General features: G+C 50.4%; 1 protein-coding gene across 1 annotated transcript; it reads left to right on the top strand.

Moving 5' to 3' along the window:
* Window positions 1-1,315: 1,315 nt before the first annotated feature.
* On the top strand, window positions 1,316-5,777 carry EI90DRAFT_3016753 (uncharacterized protein; the record flags this gene model as incomplete). The annotated part of the gene is made up of 14 exons (XM_039057031.1): window positions 1,316-1,517; window positions 1,670-1,874; window positions 2,228-2,295; window positions 2,507-2,620; window positions 3,025-3,054; window positions 3,287-3,593; window positions 3,635-3,786; window positions 4,012-4,203; window positions 4,264-4,404; window positions 4,674-4,789; window positions 4,924-5,039; window positions 5,262-5,453; window positions 5,493-5,544; window positions 5,589-5,777. 14 exons carry the CDS (start codon window positions 1,316-1,318, stop codon window positions 5,775-5,777), a joined length of 2,076 nt encoding a protein of 691 aa, XP_038915595.1.
* Between the last annotated feature and the right edge of the window lie 17,231 nt (window positions 5,778-23,008).

Here is a 23,008-nt window from a genome sequence, read left to right as displayed (position 1 = left end):
AGGGGGGAAATGAGGGGGAAATGAGGGGAAATGAGGGGGAGAATGAGGGGAGAATGAGGGGGAGAATGAGGGGGGGAATGAGGGGGGGAATGAGGGGGGGGGGGGAATGAGGGGGGAATGAGGGGGGAATGAGGGGGGATATAGAGGGAAATGAGGAAAATTTGAAAAATAGGGACTTCTAAAAAGTTGAAAAAAATAATTAGGGAAAAAATCAAAAAAATTCAGGAACTGTAGTGCCTTTGAAGTGCTTTCAGGATATATAATTATTTGCAAAATCGAGGAAGAAATGATGGAGAAAAATGGAAAATACTTTCGGAGACCCGAGAAATAATGAGAACTGAATTGATGGGGAATAGGAAAGTGAGGGGAAGCCTTGTAAGCATTGTTATTTTCTGCTGTTCTGATTTTTCCTGATTGTTCTTGGTCTCACTCCCAGCTGCTACTGGATACTCCTGGATACTCCTGGATACTCCTGGAAGCTCCTGGGAGGGTCCAGGAGCAGCTAATGGAAAATACTTTTGGAGACCCAAGAACTGAATTGATGGGAAAGTCTGAAAATTGAATAGGAAAGTGAGGGGAAGCCTTGTAGCATTGTTATTTTCTGCTGTTCTGATTTTTCCCAATTCTTCTTGGTCTCATTCCCAGCTGCTCCTCAATACTCCTGGAAGCTCCTGAAAGCTCCTGGGAGGGTCCAGGAGCAGCTGGGAGTGAGACCAAGAACAATCAGGAAAAATCAGAACAGCAGAAAATAACAATGCTTACAAGGCTTCCCCTCACTTTCCTATTCCCCATCAATTCAGTTCTCATTATTTCTCGGGTCTCCGAAAGTATTTTCCATTTTTCTCCATCATTTCTTCCTCAATTTTGCAAATAATTATATGTCCTGAAAGCACTTTAAAGGCACTATAGTTCCTGATTTTTTTTTTGATTTTTTCCTGAAAATTTTTTTTTCAACTTTTTAGAGACCAAAATTTTCCTCCCACTGCTCCTGGCACATTACATACTCCTCACCACTCCCAGCTGCTCCTGAACCCCCTCCCAGGAGAACACTATTGGCTCCAGGAGTGCCCAATCTGCTGTTTTGTCTCCCACATGCTCCAGCCACTCTTGATGCTCCGGAGCATAACGGACTTTTGCTGATGGGTGTAGGTTGAATTGGCGGATCAAGCCCATAACTTGAGCATGAGAAGTCCCCTCCACTCTGCACCTATGCCAGTAAATCGTCATTGGCGGCTCTGCCGTCGATGCAAGTGCAAGGGCGCAGGAAGGTCTCGTCGCACATAATCGTGCCCACTGCGAGTGTTACTTGCATTGCATGCGAGTGGTGACCTTGAAGCGACCAGGAAACCTGTGCCCGGCACAACTCGAAACCTGGTTGAGCGATGCCGACCGTTCGCGGGTTCTATGTCCTGACAAAGTGGCCAAGTGGATGCTGGGATGTGACGGCGCGATCAAAAGCCGCGAATTCGCAGATGGCAGTGACAAGATAAGACAACCCTATCCAGGGAGACGTCGAAGTGAGCAGTCTCGCTGGTTTCCATGAAGGCATCCGACTCTTGTTGACCTCAGGAGACCAACGCGTTGAGGGTGTGTCCTGGCCCGAGGCTCCAAACTGTGGTGGCATGTGTGCCCCTCTTTGTTGGCGCGTTACCTTGTAAGGGTCTTGCAGTAACTCGCGATGAGCCTAATGTGTACGTCGACTTTATCAGGGATGGAGGAATAGGAAGGTCCGGTGTCAATCGAGCTGGCATTGGGATGGGAAGTTGGCAGCTGCCAACGTCAGAACAGCCATACGGTCTGCTCCATTGTGTCCGTATGGAGGAGCAATCAGTGCGGGAATGGCATCAAGCACCAGTACGGGTGAACATGCCGTGGTCGGTGGACTCCGGTACAGGTTTGGGGTGGGATTAGCCTCCGTGGGAGGGTGACGTCCGGCGGCGAGACTGCGACGTGAAAACGTATGGTGCAATCAAGTGTGGAAGCTGAGACTGCTGATACCGGATCTGGGTAGAAAGTAGTATTTGGTCGGCAGATTGAGGGTAGCCAACTGAACTAAGTCAGTCGAAGGTACGGATAGATCCCCTCCATGACCAGAGACATGGAGGTCACTGTCAAGAAATCGCAATTGTCGGTTTCCAATATGCCTTTGACCACGCTGCAAGTTCTGACTCCCATCCCAGCCGCTGATGCTACCCAGCGAATTTCGATCAGCCATGGCTGCCTTCAGGTGTTGGGAATGGGTGCAGAAAGGGGGCGCGGAGAGGATGAGGATCGGGGATTTCGAAACAAACAATAGTAAATAGATTTGCGGGAGCGCATGTGCCCCTTCCTTCATGCATCAGCCCAATATGGGGGCTGAGGTGGAGACCAGGGTCTCAGGGATAGCTTGGAGGGATGGAAGGGGAGACTAGTCTATTTAGTACCTCTAGTCCCAAGTTGAATCTTTCATCCTCTGTATTTAACAAGTGCAATGATAGGACGTTGCTGAAGGCTTGTCTAATGCCAGTCTCCTTTGGGGCAGTCCTCTGGTGGAGGATCTGGCTTTCTGGGAGCCCGGTTATTGAACCTCGAGAGTTCAACTTCTCTCCACCCCCACTGGGCCGACGTGACTGGACGGAGGGTGAGTGTGCAAGGACACGGAAGGATTGTGCGGGCTCTGGAGTCACTCGAGATAGACCGACCACACAGTATGATATTGGGAAGGCAGAATGGGCTGGTCTGGGAAGCGGATTCTCCCGCTTGATCAGATGACAAAACCATCTAAAGGGGCGTAATAGGACAGTGGGACTTGACTGCTCTGACGACATGGCCATGGGTATAGAAGTAGCCGAGGGCGCTGAGGTTAATAGGCATGAAAGAGATACCACTGCGAGTCTTCAGGCTGAGTCAAGACGACGATTTCCTTGCTGATACTCAGACTCGTTCGGTTGCCCGAAGTAGCGTTTAGTCTACCAGCAGATAGGGAGATACCTAGGATCTTAATGTCATCGTTTTTGTATCTGTAATGCCCCTCCGATGACACAGGTCTTGGGCCTGAACAACTCCATGCCGTGCGTAAGTTGTCTAACTTGGAATAATCTGGGACAGCCCATGAGGCATAGCGGTCCTTTCCCGTAACGCCATTGGCTTGACGTGAAGTGCAACCGATCGCACTGGCAGTCCGAGTGTAAACCTGATCTGCTATGATGGTCGCCTTCGGTTGGGCACAGCATCTCTTTGTGAGACAAGGCTTGATAGGCCAGCCTGGACTCCGCTCGCCTGACAGTTCCCTTTCTATGTTTTCTAGGCTTTTCCGCCTCTCTTCACGCAACGGTTCAGCAAGGATGTGAATGGAACGACACAACCCATTGGAAAACTCGTTCCATGCGGGTTTGGCTTCAGTTCGAGGATGCGGGGTTCTCTCCTTTGCGCACAAGCGTTCCCAGACCGTTGTGGTTGGCAGAGCGGCAGGCAGATGTGCCACGTTGGACGGCTGTCGCGATAACTTGGAGGCGAGATGTACGGTGGCCGATGGGTACAACATTTCGCGTGGGTGATGCCGCGGCGCATGCGTTGCGCTTGACATTTCCAAGCGCAATGATAGACCTGGCAAGGTGTGCCTCCAATTGGGAGGTCCAAGACACGACCTGGGCAGTTGCATCAGGAGTAGCTCTTTATGTGTCATCTCAGGCTCCGGCCTCTTCTGCATAAGAGAGCACGCTAACACGAATGGGGAGCGCAAAGGGACAGTCGAAGGAACTGGCCGGGCAGGCAAAGGCCCCAGCTTACAGTCCCAGTCGTTGATGGGTGGGTAGTTGAGAGATGACCGTCCTTGACACCAGGAACGTAGCCTAGCCGCATCGGTGTCGTAATCTGAATTCCGCCCAGAAAGGGGTTAGGCGTGTAGATGTCACATCCGAGAACTTGGTTGAGGGCCTGAGCAACCATGAGGGCAGAACGTATGATAACTCAACGCGTCGAACCAGTAGATTTAATCACAATCAAAGAACCGCTGCTGGCTGAACAGTGCAGGTCCAGTGAGTGCCCCAGCTCGTAAGGGCATCGTGAATAAACTGCCAAAATGTCCAACAAACCAAGCAAGGGTGACGATCCCGATACGTGGCAAGCCGATACACCTGCTGTCTCTGGTGGGTGACCAGCTGAAGAATATGGCTGATCAGGCAAGGACACTTGCCCAGTCGCATGGCACATCGTCCCGGCAGAGTGTGTCGTGATTGACGGATAGACTACTGCTGAACAACATGGCCCATGCAAGCGTACTAGCTCAAGAAGTTGACATGCGGGAACGGCTGGAGGATCCCACCAGTCGTGTGAGGATATCGACTCGATTGTATGGCACATTGAATTGGTGGAGCAAGTCACGATTAGTGCATGCGCTGCTACCGAGTGGTGTGCTGACTGCAGGTGTGCTGACTTGAGAAAGGAGTGCATGGATACAGTCGGAGATCCTGAGCTAGTAGACAAAGAGGTCAGCTCAACCGCTTGGCAGGGCGAGCGGATGAGATTCGTCACAATCGGCCGACCAGCTCCGACTGAGTGACACAGATGGCACGAGCACTCCGGCTTGAGAGGGTAAGACAAAAGAGCACCTAGACGGTCAATAGGGTGCATCGTGCTTGATGATTTGCATGCCCCTGAATGACCTGGCTCACATGAGCGTGCCAGCGTGATAGGATTACGCAAGGGGTCCGTCGGAGGATCCGACTGGAGAGACGCTATGGTTGACAAATGGACCACCGATGAGCTGTATGACTCAAACGAGCACATCATCTCGATGGGACAGCACACGGTAACCGTCAAGTAACTTGGCTGGGCAAGTGAAGTTATCCAACCGTCGATGGGCGAGGTGGTTGGGAGACGGCTGCCCTTGACATCAGGGATGCAGCCTAACCACATTGATGTCATAAGCTGAGTTCCGCCCAGCTGGGGATTAACTGCATGGATTCCGTAGTTGAGATCCTCATTGAGAACCGGAGTAAACGTGAGGACGATATGCTGCCCTTTAACCTGGATGGATTGGTGATCGAGATGGATGCGATGTGCGCCCATTCTGACGGGTGGTATGATCTTTTGACACATTGAACCGATGGGACGCGTTACAATCGGTGAGTGTGCTGCTGCTGAGCGATGTGGCACATGCCAGCATGCAATCCAACTGTCGATGAGTGAGGTAATTGGGAGTCGGTCGCTCCTAATACCAGGATCGTAGCTTAACCACATCAGTGTTGTCCTTTCGAGGTCACTCAATGCGGCCAAATGAGAAACCCCATTCCTGTGCGAAATCTGAGTCCTCCCCAGCTGAAGGCTAGACAGGTAGATGTCGCATTCAAAGGCTATGTTGAGAGCCTGAGTACCTGTGAGGATGATGGGTTGCTCTTCAACCTGAAAGGATTGACATGTGGAGCCACGGAAGTGTATCAGGACCAGCAAATGAGTTGTGGTCGAACAATTTGGTCCGTTTGAGTGCGCCAGCTTGGGAAGTCGACACGCAGGTTCAGCTGGAGAATCCGACTGGTCATGCGATATTACCAGTTCGACCGCACAGTGCGTCGAATCGGTAAAGCACATCTTGATTGGTGTGTATGCAGCCACCAGGCGGTACGACACATGCAAGCCTGCTGACTCGAGCATGGAACGTGAAAGGATTCTGGCGACTCAGGAGTATGGCGCAAATTAGCAACCCAGGGAACCGACTGGCCATTCAGGAGTATGGGATCGCATACGCAGCTCTTTGTGCTAATCGCGAGTGTGGTACTCGACGGACAGACCACCTCTGACTGATGTAGCGCAGGCAAGCACTCTGAGTTGTGAGGATGATGTAGAGATACGATCAGAGATTTCGTTTGGGCAGGTGGCAACGTCTGGTTGGCTGGGTAGCGCATCGACCTGACGGTGCACGTTGTAGCCAGTGACAAACTGGTGGAGACTGGTCTGCCTGGTTTGTTCGATCCCAGGTGACATGAGCAAACAGCTACACTATCCGAATGAATGGGCAAAGGTGCCGGTTCAGCCTTACAACTTGTCGAACCGATGGAGTTTGTTGTACTCGACAGACAAGTCACGCTTGAATGAGATTGTTCAGACAGGCGCGCTGGGTCCCGTGAGCTCCACGAAGGGGCAGCTATGTAACCCGATTGACATGGTAAGGCCGAGGATTCGACCTTGCGACATGTAGCACTGAGGGAGTGTGTTGCAATGGATAGACAACCAGTAGCTGAACAAAATTTCTCAGAAAGACGTGCTGGCTCAAGTGAGTGCGGCCAAGAAACAGCCAGTTGAATTGACTGAGCAGCTGGGGACCTGAACAACGACTTGGCTGCGTGGTCCACATGACACATCAACCTGGCAGCACGCGTCGCGGTTGTGGAAGGTGAGCTGGATAGCTTATTCGAACGTGTCGACCTGCATGGATGCCACAAGGGTGTAACTGGGCGCAACTGGGCAGTTGGGCGCTTAAGCGTCGATTTGAGCACACAATGTGTCGAGCCGGGGATGTGGACTGCACTCGATACCCAGGCTGCAACCCCACAATGCAGTTCACCTGAATGTGTCGGCTCGGACAGACACTGTGAAGGACCTGAAATGGAGCTCCGCTGGCCAGACAGTGTTATTAGCCGGGCCACGGAAGGCGCCAGACTGATTGGGCATGCTAGCTCCGATGAGCACTGGGGCATTGTACTGGAAAGGTGCATCAGGTTCGATGAACCTGCTGGTTGACCCGATTGAACAGGCAAAGACGATGACTCCACTGTGCAGTATGTCGATCCAGTGGTGTGAGTTGCACTCAGTGGACCAGCCTGTACTGGGCAATGTGGTGCGAATGGGTGTTCTGGCTTGGGTGAGCCCTTCAAAAGGGGAACCAGTTGATCCAGCTGGATAAGACACTTAGACGCCGGTTTGCCTAGGCGCACTGGCTCTAGTGAGCGCTGTGAATGAGTAGACGATGGGTCCATCTGGTTATTCGGGAGCGTCGATTCCGCTATGTGTCGTGCTGTGCCGCCAAGGTTTGTTGCACCAGACGGACAGGATGCATCTGAATGAAGCAGTTCATGTAAGCGTAATGGCTCGGGCAAGTATTGTAAAGGACCAGAGACGGAGCCTAGCTCTGATGAGCGCCGCAAAGGGGCAACCAGACGCTCCAGCTGGACAGCTGGGTTCGTTGTTTCGACTGTCCAAGGCATTGAACAGGAAGGGTGTGCCACATTCGGCAAGCCTGCTGGTTGTTCTGTTTGGGCAGGCAAAGATGGTGACTCAGTTGAACAGCGTGTCGGGCTAGTGGAGTGAGTTGCACTTGGTGAACCAGCCTGGACTGAGCTATACACTTTGAACGGGTGCTGCAAAAGAGCGGTCGGTCGGTTCATCTGTATAGTTGGGAGCATTGATTCCACTATGTGCTGTGTCGAATTTTCAGGGTGTGCGGCAATCGATGGATGGGACATGTCTGTATGGAGTGACTCAGGTGAGTGCGACAGCTCATGTGGACATTGTGAGTGATCAGTCGAGAGATTCAACCGTGACTGAGTGGGCAAGGATGACAGTTCGACCTCGCGACATGTTGGGTTAATGGAACCCGTTGTGCTTGTTGAATGGTCCGTGGCTGGTTGAACCAACTGAGTAGCCAGTGACATTGATTCGGTCTTACGACAGGTTGGGCTGGTGAGGCGCCCTGCGCACAATGAACCTGCCACGATTGGACAAGGTTGCACCATTAGGTGTGCCGGCTCGAGGGGGTGTTGCACAGGAGCAGTCGTTTGATGAGACTGGAGTATCAAGCTGTTGTAGCGTGTCATGCTCGATGCACCGACTGCAACTGCACCATCTGGCGCTGAGGACAGGTGCGGTGAGGGCAACTCCGATTTCACCGCAGCGGGCAATATCGCAACAACCTCAGGTGTACAAGGTCGTACTGGTGTCAATGAGGGGTCGGTTGTGACGATACAGGAGCTCACTGCTCGGGACTGTGTGAGGACAAGGACCTCCTTAACACGTTCGAAATGTAGAACGAAATCAGCTAGTTTTCGCTGTAAATAGTTCCAAGTTCGATGTAAAGTGCTTAACTCGGTCCAGCCCAATGTGATCAATGTCGAAAGGATGATCTGTCCTGGGTCTGCCTTGAACGTGGCAGGGATGAGATTGGAATTGGAGATGGTTCGGGTGAACCGGTCCATCGCTTGAAGGATCAGTATTAGCTGTTGACCGCGCTTGTCCATGATACGGTAAGAGGTTGAGGAGTCTGTAGCCAGTTTGCGGAATGACTGAACCTCTATGTCGTCTGGGCCCAGCTGTTGCCACTCTTGTAGCATGTCCATAGGCGCGCGCTCATAATAGAATCTCCATGGTGACAAAAACTCATCCAGCGCATGCTTTAGTTGAATGGTAGAGTGTTGATAGTCTGAGTTGACGATACTGAGGTTAGATGGGTATTCCTCTTGTGTGTGAGCTTGAGGTCGCACAATAGCATTTGATGATGGTGCGACCAGGGTTGGGGCACCAATGTTACAGGAATGGGTTCCGGGGAACCCAACCTGAGCCGTCCCGCCCACGGACAGAGGTGGCTGCGTAGCCGTTGAAGGGAGAGCAGGAGATCTGAGACCGGGTGTACTAGTGGTAACTTGGCGCTCCGAGGAGCGTACCGGCAGCGGGTATAATGGGGGCTCCTTGAGGGAGCCACCTAACAGTTGGCTAGCAGCAACTTGGCACTCCAAGGAGCATACCGGCAGCGGGTATAATGGGGACTCCTTGAGGGAGCCATCTAACAGTTGGCTAGCGGTGACTTGGCGCTCATGTGAGCGTACCGGTAGCGTGGGTAGTTGGCACTCCTTGAGGGAGTAGCCCAGTGGTTGCCTATCGGTTACTTGGCGCTCAAGGGAGCGTACCGGTAGCGGGACTTGTTGGGACAGACAGGTTGGTTGACCAGTGCATGGTAGTGAGTGACCGTGGGAATTTGGGCCCGCAGGTACGTGGCCAGGCATCCTGGGGCTGCCTGGGTCACTTCTCCCTCCCAAGAAGGGAGGAAGGGTTGTAGGACCCAGTAGGGTACTACAGGAAGGATAGGAATAGGAGCTCAACCACCCAGTGGGGGGGTGGGAGCGGGAAGAGTGAGGTCCGGTGTCTGAGCACTCACCGGGCCGATAAGGTTTTCTCACAGATTGTAAGAATATCGATGTAGACATCGATATGGACCAATTCAGATGTTACAGAGAAGGCTTACAGTGGTGGCACAATGGTGTGGCAGTTACAATTGCGGGTACAAGGTTTTGTGGGTTATGTATTTGATAATGAAGGAACAATTCCGGCAACTGCCTTACATGTCATATGACTCATAACTATCTAATATAAATATTATAATGGTCAAGGGAAATCCCTTGAAACTCAACAAATCCCCCAGCCAGCACCAAAACCCAGTGGGAAAGCTTGGCATGGGGTTTGACAGTGAAATAAGGTGATGGAATCCCAAAGTCTGCTTGCCTATAGTCACGGACCATAAGATTCTAGATCCATTTCTATAACAAGCAGGCATGAGTGCATTAATTGGACAAGGTGAAAGGTGGCAGACTTGCCACCCAGCCGCATTCATGTCCAAAAAGTTCACCAACACACAACGTAGGTACTTCGCCTATGAGCTCGAGGCACTGGGTGTCCTCGAAGCACTCATGAGATGGCAAGATGACCTCATGGGAGGCCGTGAATTCACAGTAATCATGGACCACAAAGCTTTGGAATATTTCAAAGCGAAAAACCACAACTCAGGTAGACACCTGAGATGGCAAGCCTTTTTCGCAAGCTTCAATTGCAAAATAAAATACGTGGAAGGCCACAAAAACAAAGTGGCAGATGCACTCTCACGATACTACGACTCGTCAATGGACGAGGATCTGCATTTCAATGACTATGTGTCAGCGGACATCCACCTGGACAAAAATGCAGAAGACATTATCCCCGACAGAATCGAGGAATACGAAGAACTGCTACTAAGCAGTACCCTGAGTAAAAACTCAGAGAGAAAGAGACTCGCAGCGATATGCGCGAGAAATACCCTAGAGGAAGCTCTAGGGGGGAGCGCCCAAAATCTGGAAAAAATCATAATTCCAGAGGAGAACCTTCGAAAACAATTCGAAGAGAAAGACCTCATTGAGGCAATAAAATCTGGATACTCGAAAAGCCAGATCCACCGGGAAATCCTAGAGAACCCAGGAAATTTCAAAAACTTCTCCATAAAAGATGGGCTGATAACCCGACTTGGAGAAGGAGGAACGACCCAAATAGTAGTCCTGAAAGGGAACTATGAAAGGAAGTCCATTCGAGGAATACTCCTCAAGAACATCCACAAAACACTTGGACACCTAGGATCCAAGAAAACAGTGGAAACCCTCCATCGACACTTCTGGTGGAAGTCGATGAGGAAGGATACCCACAAGTTCTGTAGGTCTTGCGGAACTTGTCAAACGACAAAGAAAAGCACCAGGAGAAATCCCGGAATGCTTCACCCACTCCCAACCCCGGAGACACCATGGTCATCAATAGCCATGGACTTCACAGGTCCATTCCCAACAAGCTTGGGATATGATTACCTCTGGGTAATCATTTGTAGGTTGACGTCCAACATCCACCTAATTCCAATAAAGACAACAACGAACGCACTAGAACTAGCATTCGTATTTCTTTGTGAAGTTGTAAGACTCCACGGTCTACCACACTCGATCATATCAGATCGAGACTCGAAATTCACGTCAAAATTTTGGTGCGAATTACACCGAATACTCGGTGTGCAGTTGAAATTCACAACTGCATTCCACCTGCAAGGCGATGGCCAAGCGGAAAGAATGATACAAAAAGTAGTACAAATACTACGCGCGATGGTTAGACCAGATCAATGCAACTGGGCAGCGAAACTGTCGATGGCAGAATTCGCAATCAATGCGAGCTCAAACACATCGACAGGATTTGCCCCGTTCGAATTAATCTACGGCCATATGCCAAAGATGTGCCTAACAGCACCACTCTCGGACTACCCAGGAGTAAATGACTTCGCCCAAAAAGCGAAGGAAAACCTCATGGCAGCACACAACACGATAATACACAATCGCGCTGCTCAAACAATCCAGGCGAATAAGAAAAGATGCCCGGACCCGCCTTTGAGAAGAGGTGAGCTTGCATACTTATCCATGGATAAGCTGAACCTACCCAAAGGGAGGGCAGGAAAACTAAAGCCCTTATACATAGGGCCTTACGAAATTCTGGAAACATTTCCAGAGACGTCAAACTACATCCTCAAGTTGCCACCACAACTTGAACAATGCGGAATCCACCCAAGATTCCACGTATCCTGGCTCATACCTCACGAGCCAAATGACCAGGAAATCTTCCCAAATAGGGAAGTAAACATAGTCTATGATTTTGGGGAAGACCCTGATCGCAAAGCAGTGGTTCGCGAAATCCTAAACCATGCATGGGTTCACAACGAACTCTGGTTTAAGGTCAAATGGGAACTAGGGGACACCACATGGGAACCCCGAGGAAATTGCAATGACCTCGTCCACCTGGACGAGTACCTCACCTTACAAAATGTAAGGGAACCAGAAAAACTCCCTATCAAAGAAGACAGGGAACTCTCGGCATCACTACGCCCCCAAAAATGGAGGCAGAGGAAGTAAAGCCGAGGGACGATGGCCCACAGCCAAGAGCGTGGGAAAGTTCTGGGCGAGTAACTTGCCTGGACAGCCACACCATGTACTAGAGATCACATGGGCTAGGCGAGTAACTCGCCTAGACCACATGAACCACAGGCTCACATGCAAAAGAACACACAACTGCGGCGAATCCCATGCATGCAAAAACAAAAACCCCTCCCACTACCACAAGAAACATAACGACGAAATGTCATTCTCTGGGGAGGCAACCCTCGGTTCGATCCAAACAAGCCACCGGACATCGAAATACAACAACCCGGGGAGCAAGGCTCCCTGGAACAACAACAACACCAGGCGCAGATAAGCGCCATGGACTACACGACGCACACAGCACAAATGAGTGCCGCGAACCAACAACCATCCGCGTTGCTAACAGGCACTGCATACCCTCAGCCTCCTCAGAGGGGCTTCCAACCATACACGGTGCAAACTGCACCGATGGGGCAACAAGCGCCATTCCAGGGGCAGCATTTGCTGCTGCAGCCCCAGGCATACTCCCCAGGGAACTTCCCTGGCCAGGTTAACCCTGGATTGGCCAATTTGGCCCAGGTCCAACAACACCCCAGCCAAATGCAGGCTGGGAATCAGCCATCGCGTCAGCGGTAGCTGCTCAGACAGGTCAGCTCCATGAGGAGCTGAAAGAAATGAAGTCCCTCGTAGGAGGGAGACGAGGGAGCGACAGCGGCTCCTCGTCCAGACCGTCCAAACGGGCACGGTCCGATAACTCGAGGGCGTCAGAAGACGCTGTAGGAGGGCACAGCAAGTACCACACAAACAAGGCCAGAACCACGTTTTTCGAGGCTCCAACGAGCACCCTCAAGCCTCCGACACATTCACAATGCCCACGGCACATTTCCACATTTTTTCCAATTTTTTCCATGCTTTTTTTCTCAAGACTCATATTGCCACTTCCCCAAAATTCACGGATATCCACCATTTCCCCCATATCTCCACCAATTTTCCACCAATTCACACGATTTTGAGCTTGAAGGGCAGCGACGGATTAGGAGAAGAGGATGGAAGGATGGGACGGGAGTTAGGATGACTGATATGCGGTGGAGAAGCGAGATTGATGGCTGATATTGACCTTATGGGCCTCAATTATTGATTTTATTGTTACCTTGTGGACATTTTTTTGCCTTATTGTTTCTTAGCCGAACTCTCAACATTCTTCCTGTTTCCATCGCCACCATCCATCGGCTATTTTACTTGTTTTTTTGTTCTGATTTCTCTTTTTTTTTCTATATATACACCCAGTTTGCGTTGTACTTACAGTTGTTGGACCTCTCATCTGTGCTACAAAGACTGTGGTGTTGAGCGACCCTTCCACACGTTTAAAGAGCTTAGTCTGACTCCCTGAGGACTGTCCAAGAAGGACCAGGGTGAGTTCTGAGTTTTAAAAGAGTTTATTAGTATCGTGCACTTGCACTGGGACCGTGTGCGGCCTTACCGGTAGTAAGATTTTTCTTTGCCCCCTTTTTCTTTTCTTGTTTGCTGCTGGGTTACATCCCTAGCACGCTTACAATGCCTGCGACCATTGTGCCCACTGGAGGCACGAATACAACAGAGCACGAAGAGATGCTGAGGGCATCTTCAACTCTCTGAAAGACACAGAGAGAGAAGTCGATCTCCAAAAAAGGGAGATCGAATTACTGAAACGCGAGCTCAGAGAGGCACGCGCACTGGCAGACCTCGCTGCCAAACCCATCATGATGGGGGCCTCCCAGGTCAGGGGGAGGGGATACGGTTCCGGGCCTCATGAGGCGTGACCCCACATGGGGACTAGCACATCAAGGGGTGGGGCACCGACTATCCCGCCACCCCGTGGGCAGGCGACCCTGTCCGGGTTGCATAAGGGCCTGCCCTCAGAAGGGCAAACCCATGTCGAGGGGAAGAGGGAGAGCGGTAGGCAACCGACGGCAGACCCTAAAACGGGGACCACTGCCAGAGGCGGTGGGCTGCTGAGTACCTCAGCACCCTATGGGCAAGCTACCCTGCAGGGAAGTGTCCACATGCTATACAAGACAGCCGAACTCAACGAGTTCGGCAAAGTCGAAGCTCCGGTCGACGTAACATTCGACCCCAACTTCCCCATGAGGAGAATAGCAGGGTCAGAAGCGGCGCACAACGCCACATACGCTTGGTGGACAAGCATGAGTGGGAAAGAATTTGTACACTGGTACGAACAGGCTGAAGCCGCCTTCAAAAGCGGCAAGGTACACAGAACCCTTCACGATAAAGCGAAGGAAACCGAGAAATACTTCTTGGGACTCCCGAGTATTGCAAGACTTGCGGAGGAGTATAATTCCCTGGAGAATAAGGGAAAAATCTCCTGGGAAAGTCTAGGCAAAGCCGCCTATCTAAAGTCCCAGTTCAAACCACTCAGGACTCCTGAGGAACATGCCGCAAGAACTGTGGAACGGGAAGTGAAAGCTTCCAAATACCGGGAAAGAGATGCAAGTCTCCACGCTGGACAACCAGCCCAACAACCACCCTTCCCCATGGGAAGAACAGTAGACCTACTGTACTCCACACCTGAGCCAAGTAGCTCAGGAACACAACAACCCGCTCCCACCCAGGGAGCGCCCACTTCGTCGAGCCCACAGCCCGACAATGTAGCCCAGGCTACGTCATCGCATCCGACGCAGCAATCGGATGTCCAGATGAACAACCCGGAGGAAAACCCTCCTCCGGGGCAATGACTCCACCCTTGAGAAAAGGGGAAAGTGACACGGTAATATGCCATTGAGGTGCCCATGAAAACACCTTCCCCCAACTCGAGGCCCCGCACACAATACTGTATGCGAGGAACGGAAATCTCCACTCCACCAAAAGACCCACATCCACCACCGCTCATGTGTAAACACCACTTACACACGAACCCTCACAGAACAAGTGAGGAACACCAAAGACATACAACCTTTGGGTCGAAATTCATTTTCGACAAACTCCACTATTTTTCTCCCTGCGATACCCATGTATCGCCATTCACTTCAAAGTAACGGCCCACACTCATTTATTTCTTAAACCCTCCCTCTCTCCTTCACCGACATGTATAAAATTGCCCACTTTAAAGTGGCGACAACAAAAAACACTCATTGACAATTCCAAACTCAATGTAAATCAATTATTAAAAATTTGTTTTATTTCACTATCAACCTTGTATGCGTCGCAAATGCAATGCAAGGGGGGAGAATGTCAGGGCAATAGCCCTGAACCCTGAGTCATATGTAAATTAGATACATATAGTCACGTGGGTAAGCAGGAACCTCCAGGTAACTGCTTACACACCACCGTAAAATACACATACTTGTATCACTTACAGTTTTGTGTGCTGAGCTACCCAAAGACCTCACAGATAAGCAGGCCATATCCACTAATAATTGCCATCCTCCACCATTTTCCACTGTCACACCACACTCATCCATCTCCTCCTACCCGTAGCATCCCTCCCCAATCTCTCCATTCGATTCCCTGGGTTCGTAGCTTTCTCCCAATACCAAATTTGTCCCAAATGGTTGAGATTTGACTGAGTGGTGGGCATGAGAATTGTGAAATTGGCCTGTGTGCAGGGTTAGACATCCCAGAAAGTGTCCACAAGAGTCCCCATGTCAATTGAATCTTCATATGCATCATTTGTGATTTTTCTGAGCACTCCAGAGTGCATTTTGGTTGTTTGTTTACTTTGGTATACAGCTTGTGATTTCCATTTTGGGCTGAAAACCAGTTTCATGATCTCCCGAAGTATGGATCTTGGCTCTGCCACATGGGACTTTCAACACTGCCACCCTCATGTGCCTTTAGACATTGTTGTTGGAAAATCCCATATATTGTTTAAATGCCTGGTGTCACGAACCCACCTGGGGAAGATCCGATCAGTACCCAGGCAGGTGTGTTGGATGGAGCTTGATGTTCCAAGTTGTCCAATGGTGGGTTGGAGACAGACCAGAGGTGGGGCAGAGCTCTGAGGGTGATGGGGCATTGAAGGGACTTGGCTTCAGCAACTCGGAACAGAGTGCTGTGCCCATTACTGTCAGGGCATACACCCTGACCGAGCCCATACCTGCATCCACACCCACACTTGCACCCACACCTGGCTGTTGCACTTCCCGTGCACACCCTGTGCCGGACGCTCCATGTGGCCAGATGCCCCAGGTCCCGGGTCTCGGGCCTCATGTGACTTCCGGATATCTCCGGAAGTTTTCGATCTATTGTGGCCACTGTGGGAAGATGAGAAGTTAACTTCCTTCTCATCTCTGACCCACAGTAGATTGTGCCCTGGACAGGGCTGGTTACACCAGAGACTGTGGACCATAGGGGAGGGTCATGGGGACCTGGGAGTCATCCCCTGACAGTTATGTCCTTGTTGTCCCCAATTTGTCAGGGGGGCTGGCTATGGAGGAACCGAGGCTGCCAGTGGAAGGGGGCCAGAAGCCCCCCCTCACTACTTAATGATGGAGGTGTAGCAAGGGTCAATCATTTGTCATGCAATTTGTTGGGTTTTATACCAAGGCACCTTTAGATGCATCTGTCACTCAGCTCTTGGTTCAAGGTGGAGCAGCAGGCGAGTAGAGCACGATAGACATCATGGAAGAGGGTTTGGATTCAAGGACTTAATATTATAACTGGGGGGAACTATTTACTAGAGTGGTATGCATGTACATATAGCAGAGATAATTGGATCTGAAGGCAAACAAAGGTTGCCAAGGGGAAGAAGAAGTAAATAGAAGGACTCCACAGGACAAATATAGATTAGGCAAAAAGCCTGAGTTATGTCTGAAGTTTGTGGAGTGGGAGGATTAGAAACCAACTGAATGGTAAGACCTGGGCCCATCTATGAATGAGCAGGGAACTACAGGGGAAGACGTCTGGAAAGATCCAGAGCCCGGAAGTTGTAGTCCAGAAGATTGGGGTTGTGGAAAATATCAAATGATAAAACAATAAAGAATAACATGACCAGAGGGTAAGGTAGGAGTGGGGAGGTACCATAGGTGTCAGAGGTGCGGAGACCAGAAGTAAGAAGGAGGGTGGATGGGCAAGTTGAGGGTTACCAACAACAAGTGGATCCATATCCTCTGAACAAGAGGTCTGAGGAGGTGGAGGTGTGGTAGGGGAGGTCCGGAGGTAGGAGGTCCAGAAGAGGAGTGAGAGTTGAGGTATGTCCTGAGGTCCTGACAGCTTGTCAGTACTCTAGTAACTTACCAGAACAATGTAGGAGTCTGTCAGGGCCCGGCCTCTGTCCAGGGGCGGCCCTACCTCAGAGCTGGACACTTGTGGTGTCCCAGGAAGCCAGGTGCTGGGTCCTATCCCAAGCTCCTCAAACTCACTAAGCGGGGATTGAGTTGAGAACAAGGGTAAGTTTCCCTATTCCCTGCTTGGCTGCTATAAAAGGGAAATTGTCAGGGACAGCTCTGAAAGCAGCAAGGTCCCAGCATGCGGGACTTGGTGGGATGAATAGCAGCTGTGCGTAGCGGTGATCCCGTTGCAGGGTGAGCGTCCCCAACCACTTAGTCTGAAGTGGGAATGTGAGAAGAAGGCTACTTCTTCGGTTTCCACTCCAGCTGTTATTATATACATGCAGGATCGATCACATGGGGTGCACCACATCACCCTCGCACACAGCCATGGCTCTCTGGGTGCCTCTGCGGGAGATCCTGAGAGGGCCCGCTGTGGGTGCAGGGCAAGTGCGGCGGTGGTGGCAGCAATATAGGGATGGTAAGATACAGGAGGGGAAATGGGCATGTGTGCTGGTGATACATTGAACAGTGGGGAAGGTGGTCCATGTAAGAGAGAGAGAAAGAAAGAAAGAAAGAAAGGAGAAAGGAAGAGGGAGAGGAGGGAGAAGCGGTGTGGAGTGGGGAAGCGGAGCAGGGGTCGGGTGGGGCATGTCAGGGCATGCCCTCACAGAAATGTACTGTACAGTTCATAATGTGACTATGGGTAGAAGCCGAGCATGTTCCCGCAGTGTGGAAAAGGTGTCACATGGGTTAAGGTGAGTTGCTTGCCTTGACCCATGTGATTTTTCCCACAGGTTCACATGCAGACTGTAGTTGTGAAAGGTGTGTAAAGATGGGAGGATGAGGGAAGTGGGGGGAGGTCAGGGAAGGTGGTTCTGGGGTTGTATGGTCAGGTGTGGTTGCCCTGACAGAGTCCCAGAGGTGATGTGGATGTTGTAATGGGTCTATCACCTAGACTCGAGACAGAGAGAAGGGGGAGGGTGGTAGTGTGCGCAGGTGTGGTTCGTGGGGCTGGGTTTCGGTCCTGGGGCGCTACCGGGTCCGCTAGAACCTCAAACAAACACTCACCTATGTCTCTCTTGGATGTCAAGGCTGAGTATTATGATGAGAGGGGTCTTAGACGTAAGCAACTAGCTCAGAGGGGGCGTTTGAGTCGTGGATGGCATCTTTGCCACTTGAATGTACTTCTGCTTGTCCCTTCACAGGTCTATTCAGTACTAACTTGTTATGTACAAGCTATTATCTATTTTATATGAGTGGGAAATGGAATGAATGGAATGGGGGAATGTAAACGGGCCGTTAGGCAACCGTAAATGATAAATATCCAATTGGGAACAAAGAAACAATAAAAGAAATATGAATGAATGGGGAAAATGTGACAACGGGTCCGAAATGGGAATTGTGAAGGTTAACTCCGCAACACTTCGCCAAAGCGCCCGCCTATCCTCCCGTCAGCAACCTCCTCGTCTCCAGCTTTCCAACGAGCCCTTATTCGTCCCAATTGGTGCAGTGGTTCTTGAGATGTGGCCATTGACAGGTGCTGTCAAGACCATGTGAGGCTATGCACCATGCTGAGCCATCCGAATATGGGGTTGCCATTCTGGGAAGTGCTCCGGGGGTAAAGGAGGAAGGTATAGCATCACCAACGGGTAGAAAAATGGCTGGGTTGTATGTGTGGTTATGGAGATCTGGAGAGGGGGTGAAATTGGCAGCGTGGTTGGGCGTGGGAATTTTGCTTGGGGTTGTCGGGAATGATGGGGAAAATATGGAAAAATAAGGAGTGAGTGTATGGAGTGTTGGATAGTGATAGAATGAGCATCGGGAGCGTCAGCGGATATGTAGTGCGTGTTGGTGACCAAATTCTGCAGAATCTGATTTTTTACCATGCACGGACTTGTCCTTGCAACAATGTGGATGGGAGGAAGGGTAGAAGGAGGGGCTAGTCCTAGGATTGTTGGCATTGACTGGAGGCAGCAGAGAGAGATTGGGAGGGCTGGTGGAGGTTATAGAAGCTGTCTAGGACTAGGGTGGAGGGAGGTGGAAGATCCAGGATATGACACCTGGGAAATGTTTCATGGCATTTATTTACAACAACTACCCAACAGCCGATGAGAATACATTGGTGAGATGTGGTGGTACTTTATGTGTTATACGAGACGGATTTTTGACGATTTTGATGCTGTAGGAAGCATTTATGACACATTTATTAAGTTATTAAAAACATATTCAGAGCATTTGAGGGGTATAAAAACGCATTCAATAATATCAAAAAACACCATAAACAATTTATCACAACATTTAGATGCCAAAATTCACATTTAAATGGCATTTTAAATGTCAAGTCTTGTGCTTTTGATCGATCTCATGATTTTCTGACATGTGTGGAACCTGTCAGGAACGTGCCAGAAGCGTATCCGGGTGACCCGCGAGGCGCGCGAGGTCGTCCGGGCTCGTAAGGTCGGAGGGGCGGGACTTTAGCTTCAGCGACTCGGGTGGAGCGCTGCGCTTCGTTCTTATGTTGGTGTCCCAATTTCAGACAGAAGCCTTACGATGAGGATAAGAGTTAGAGGGGGAATCCAAGTCGATATACGAACTGAGGTACATCCGGTGTAACCTACACGCGTTATAAACACAAGTAACTAAATGAGAGCGGCCTGGAAGGAGTGGCGGATCAAGCGTGATATTAATGAATGAAGAAAGGAACAAATAATCAATATCGGCAAACTTGGTCAACAAAAGGAAAGCAAGGAACAATAGGAGGAACAATAGTCCGCAAGCGGACAAAAGAGAAAAGGCCATCCGGCTGTCTAGCAAACCGTCCGGCTGGGGGCGGACAACAATGAAGCGGGCAACCTAGGTTGGGAGGTACGTGTCAGGGATCAGCAATGACCCTGGACCCTATGCCAGCTGCGCGTATGCGCGTGGGAAGTATGCCGGTAATTCCCGTCTACTCCGCTTACCTAAGCCCCGGTGACCCGGATCATCTCCGGCATTGTTCTGGAACATTCTATGATCACGTGATTCTATCGGCAATCCGTTTGGTTTCCTTATTGCCGGACTCTACATGTATATAGCTGACCCTAAGATGGGGACATCCCTTTCCCCCGGCTTTAATCACAACTAGGTTATCGGAGCATCTTGCGCAAGCACGCGCATCCCCTGACAGTACACGCGCGAGGGAGGAAGTGCGGATGAGGGTGACGGGTGGACGGATGGGTGGACGGATGATGATGATAGCGGGAGGGACGGGCCAAGTGACACTAGGACACGTAGAGGGAAGTGTCGGATATGTCGGGTTGTGACAGAACCTCACAGTATGTGAGGTCTTTGGGTAGCTCAGCACACAAGGCCGTAAGTGATACAAGTATGTGTATTTTACGGTGGTGTGTAAGCAGTTACCCGGAGGTTCCCGCTTACCCATGTGACTATATGTATCTAATTTACATGTGGCTTGGGGTTTGGGGCTATTGCCCTGACACAGTAAGATGAGAAATCATCACCACCACTGCTCCACAATGGCTAGGTCAATCTGGATGAAATTTGGGGAATCCATGTTTATCATTTTTCTCTATTTTCTGAGCCCTTGATCGTCTCTCTCAGTGGCCAGTAGTGCCAAGCGTAGTTTTTTGGGCTGGACCAATTTAGTACCGGCATGTTATACACAATTGTACTCCATTATAAAATGAAATAAATTGTTTTTATGCTCTATGGGCATTGGTAGGTGATCTTTGCATGCGAGGAATCCATAAGGAACGTAAACTGTGAATATACCGGTGGTGTAAAGTATAGTAGGTTATCCCACCTACAGTGGATGAGATGGCCCGCTACTATGACTGCAACTGTGGAGCAGCCCCCACATACCAAGAAGGCGACCAGGTCTGGCTCAGCACCCAGAACTACATGACTGACCATCCGACCAAGAAGCTAGACCACAAATGGATCAGCCCCTTCAAGATCACCAAAGTCATCTCCCCCACTGCCATCAAACTCCGACTCACTGCATGACAAAAGGGAATCCACCTGGTCATGTCCGTGACAAACATCAAGCCACACCGCCCTGATGAAATTGTGGAATGCCCTGCCAACCCCCACCCAGGCCCAGACCTTGTAGATGGAGAAGAAGAGTATGAGGTTGAGAAAATTCTGGACTCTAGATGGTGGTGCTGAAAACTCTGGTACTTGGTAAAGTATATGGGCTGGCCAAACTCAGAGAACCAGTGGCTCCCATGTGACCACCTGGCCCATGCCCCTGACCTAGTGGAAGAATTCCACCAGATGCACCCCCACACCCCAGGGAGAGAAAGAGAAGACTGCCTGGCTGCTTCGAGGCAAAGTGGTTTAAGGAGGGGGTGATGTGTCAGGGCAATAGCCCCAAACCCTGAGCCATATGTCATTACGATGTACATATAGTCACATGGGTAAGCAGGAACTTCTGTTAACTGCTTACACACACTGTAGAATACACATCATTGTAAGGTAGGCGACTTACAGAAGTCATCACTGTCCGGAAGCAAATATGGTCACTTGCCCATATCAACTTTCATCCTTGCCACAGTCACCTAGGGCATTAAATAAATCCAAGAAGTGGTACAGGAGGACCTATTCTGCAACTCCCTGGTTTTATTTTTTTATAATATGCTCTCAGTTCAAAATAAAACATGATTTTTTTCTATTGAATTCACTAAGCCTCTGATATGTTTCTATTTGCCAGATTTCCACTTTCCATCTGAGTCACCTTGAAACTTTTTGCCACAGTGAGAACACATGCACTTTCCATTTATGGAAGGTCTATTCAATCTAGCTACAATTCATTAGAGTGTCAGGGTCATGTGTGCTTGCAGTGAAGGATGCCCCAGAAACCTAATTGATATCAAAGCTGGGGGACATGCCCATCCCAGCACATGGTCATATATACACGATAGAGGCAGCAACTAGTCAACTAGCTAATAACCGGTAGTATTGGATCAAGAATGATAGGAGATCATGTGGCGTCATAACTGACAGCTGCAGATCGGATCAGATCGGAGATGAAGAAGAAGAAAAGAAGTAGAAGCTGATGGAGATATGGGTCATGTGGCAATGCACTACTTACGCTAGCGATCCGAAGGCATGCCCTGACATAGAGCTTCTAATCACATGCTAACAGAATGGCTGGTCAGAGCTGGCAAGAAACCCTTGGTGCAGGCTTTTTAAGCCCCACTACTAACTCACATAGCTTGTGCAACTGCTACACAATGGAGAGATGAGGCAAAGAGCAGGCAAAAAACTTCAGGTCACAACCGACCCCAAAGATTTTTGCCATCACAGCCACACACAGCCACATAACTGAATTGACCGGAATCTACCGTGATAGTGATGACTTCTGTGAGTCACCTACCTTATCACTTATGGCCTCATGTGCTGAGCAACCCCCACCGAGACCTCACATGATGTCAGGGCATGCCCCACCTGACCCCACTCCACTGCCCCCTGCTCCATGCTGCACCACTTCTTTCCTTCTTTCCTCTTTCTCTCTTTCTATATGGACCACCTTTTCTCGCTGTTCAATGTACCACCAGCTGTCAGGGCACACCCGCCTGACCCGGCCCCACCTAACCCGGTGCCCCACCATCCACTCCTCCCGACCTCCCCCCTCTTCCCCTTTTTTCCCTTCCCTTTCTTCTTCCCCTTCTTTTCTATTCTCTCTCCTCTTTATTCCTTTCTTATCACACAGACGACTTCCTTTGTATCAATGTACCATTGACCCGGCCGCAGTGTAATGTGCCCGAACCTGGACACACCAGACGACCCCCTGCATACCGGACGCTCCTAGGACCTCTTACGGAGGTACCCGGACGGAGGTGGCTGTGTGCTTGGATGACGTGGCGCTTCCCACGTGGCCTTCAACCACATGTATATAAACACAGCCTAAGTGGGAACTGAGAAGCAACCTTCTTCTCACATTTCCCACTTTAGGCAAGTAGCTTACACTTCCCCTGATAATAACAATAACACATTTCCCACTTTAGTCTCAGTGGCCAGGGACCCTTGTCTGCTTTGGGCCCGTTGTTACACACGCCCGCGTCATACCTACCGGACCCT

Source organism: Cantharellus anzutake (genome assembly GCF_015039405.1).
Source record: "Cantharellus anzutake strain C23 chromosome Unknown EI90scaffold_26, whole genome shotgun sequence".
In the NCBI taxonomy this organism is placed as follows: domain Eukaryota; kingdom Fungi; phylum Basidiomycota; class Agaricomycetes; order Cantharellales; family Hydnaceae; genus Cantharellus; species Cantharellus anzutake.
This window is presented reverse-complemented; position numbering and strand designations above follow the sequence as displayed.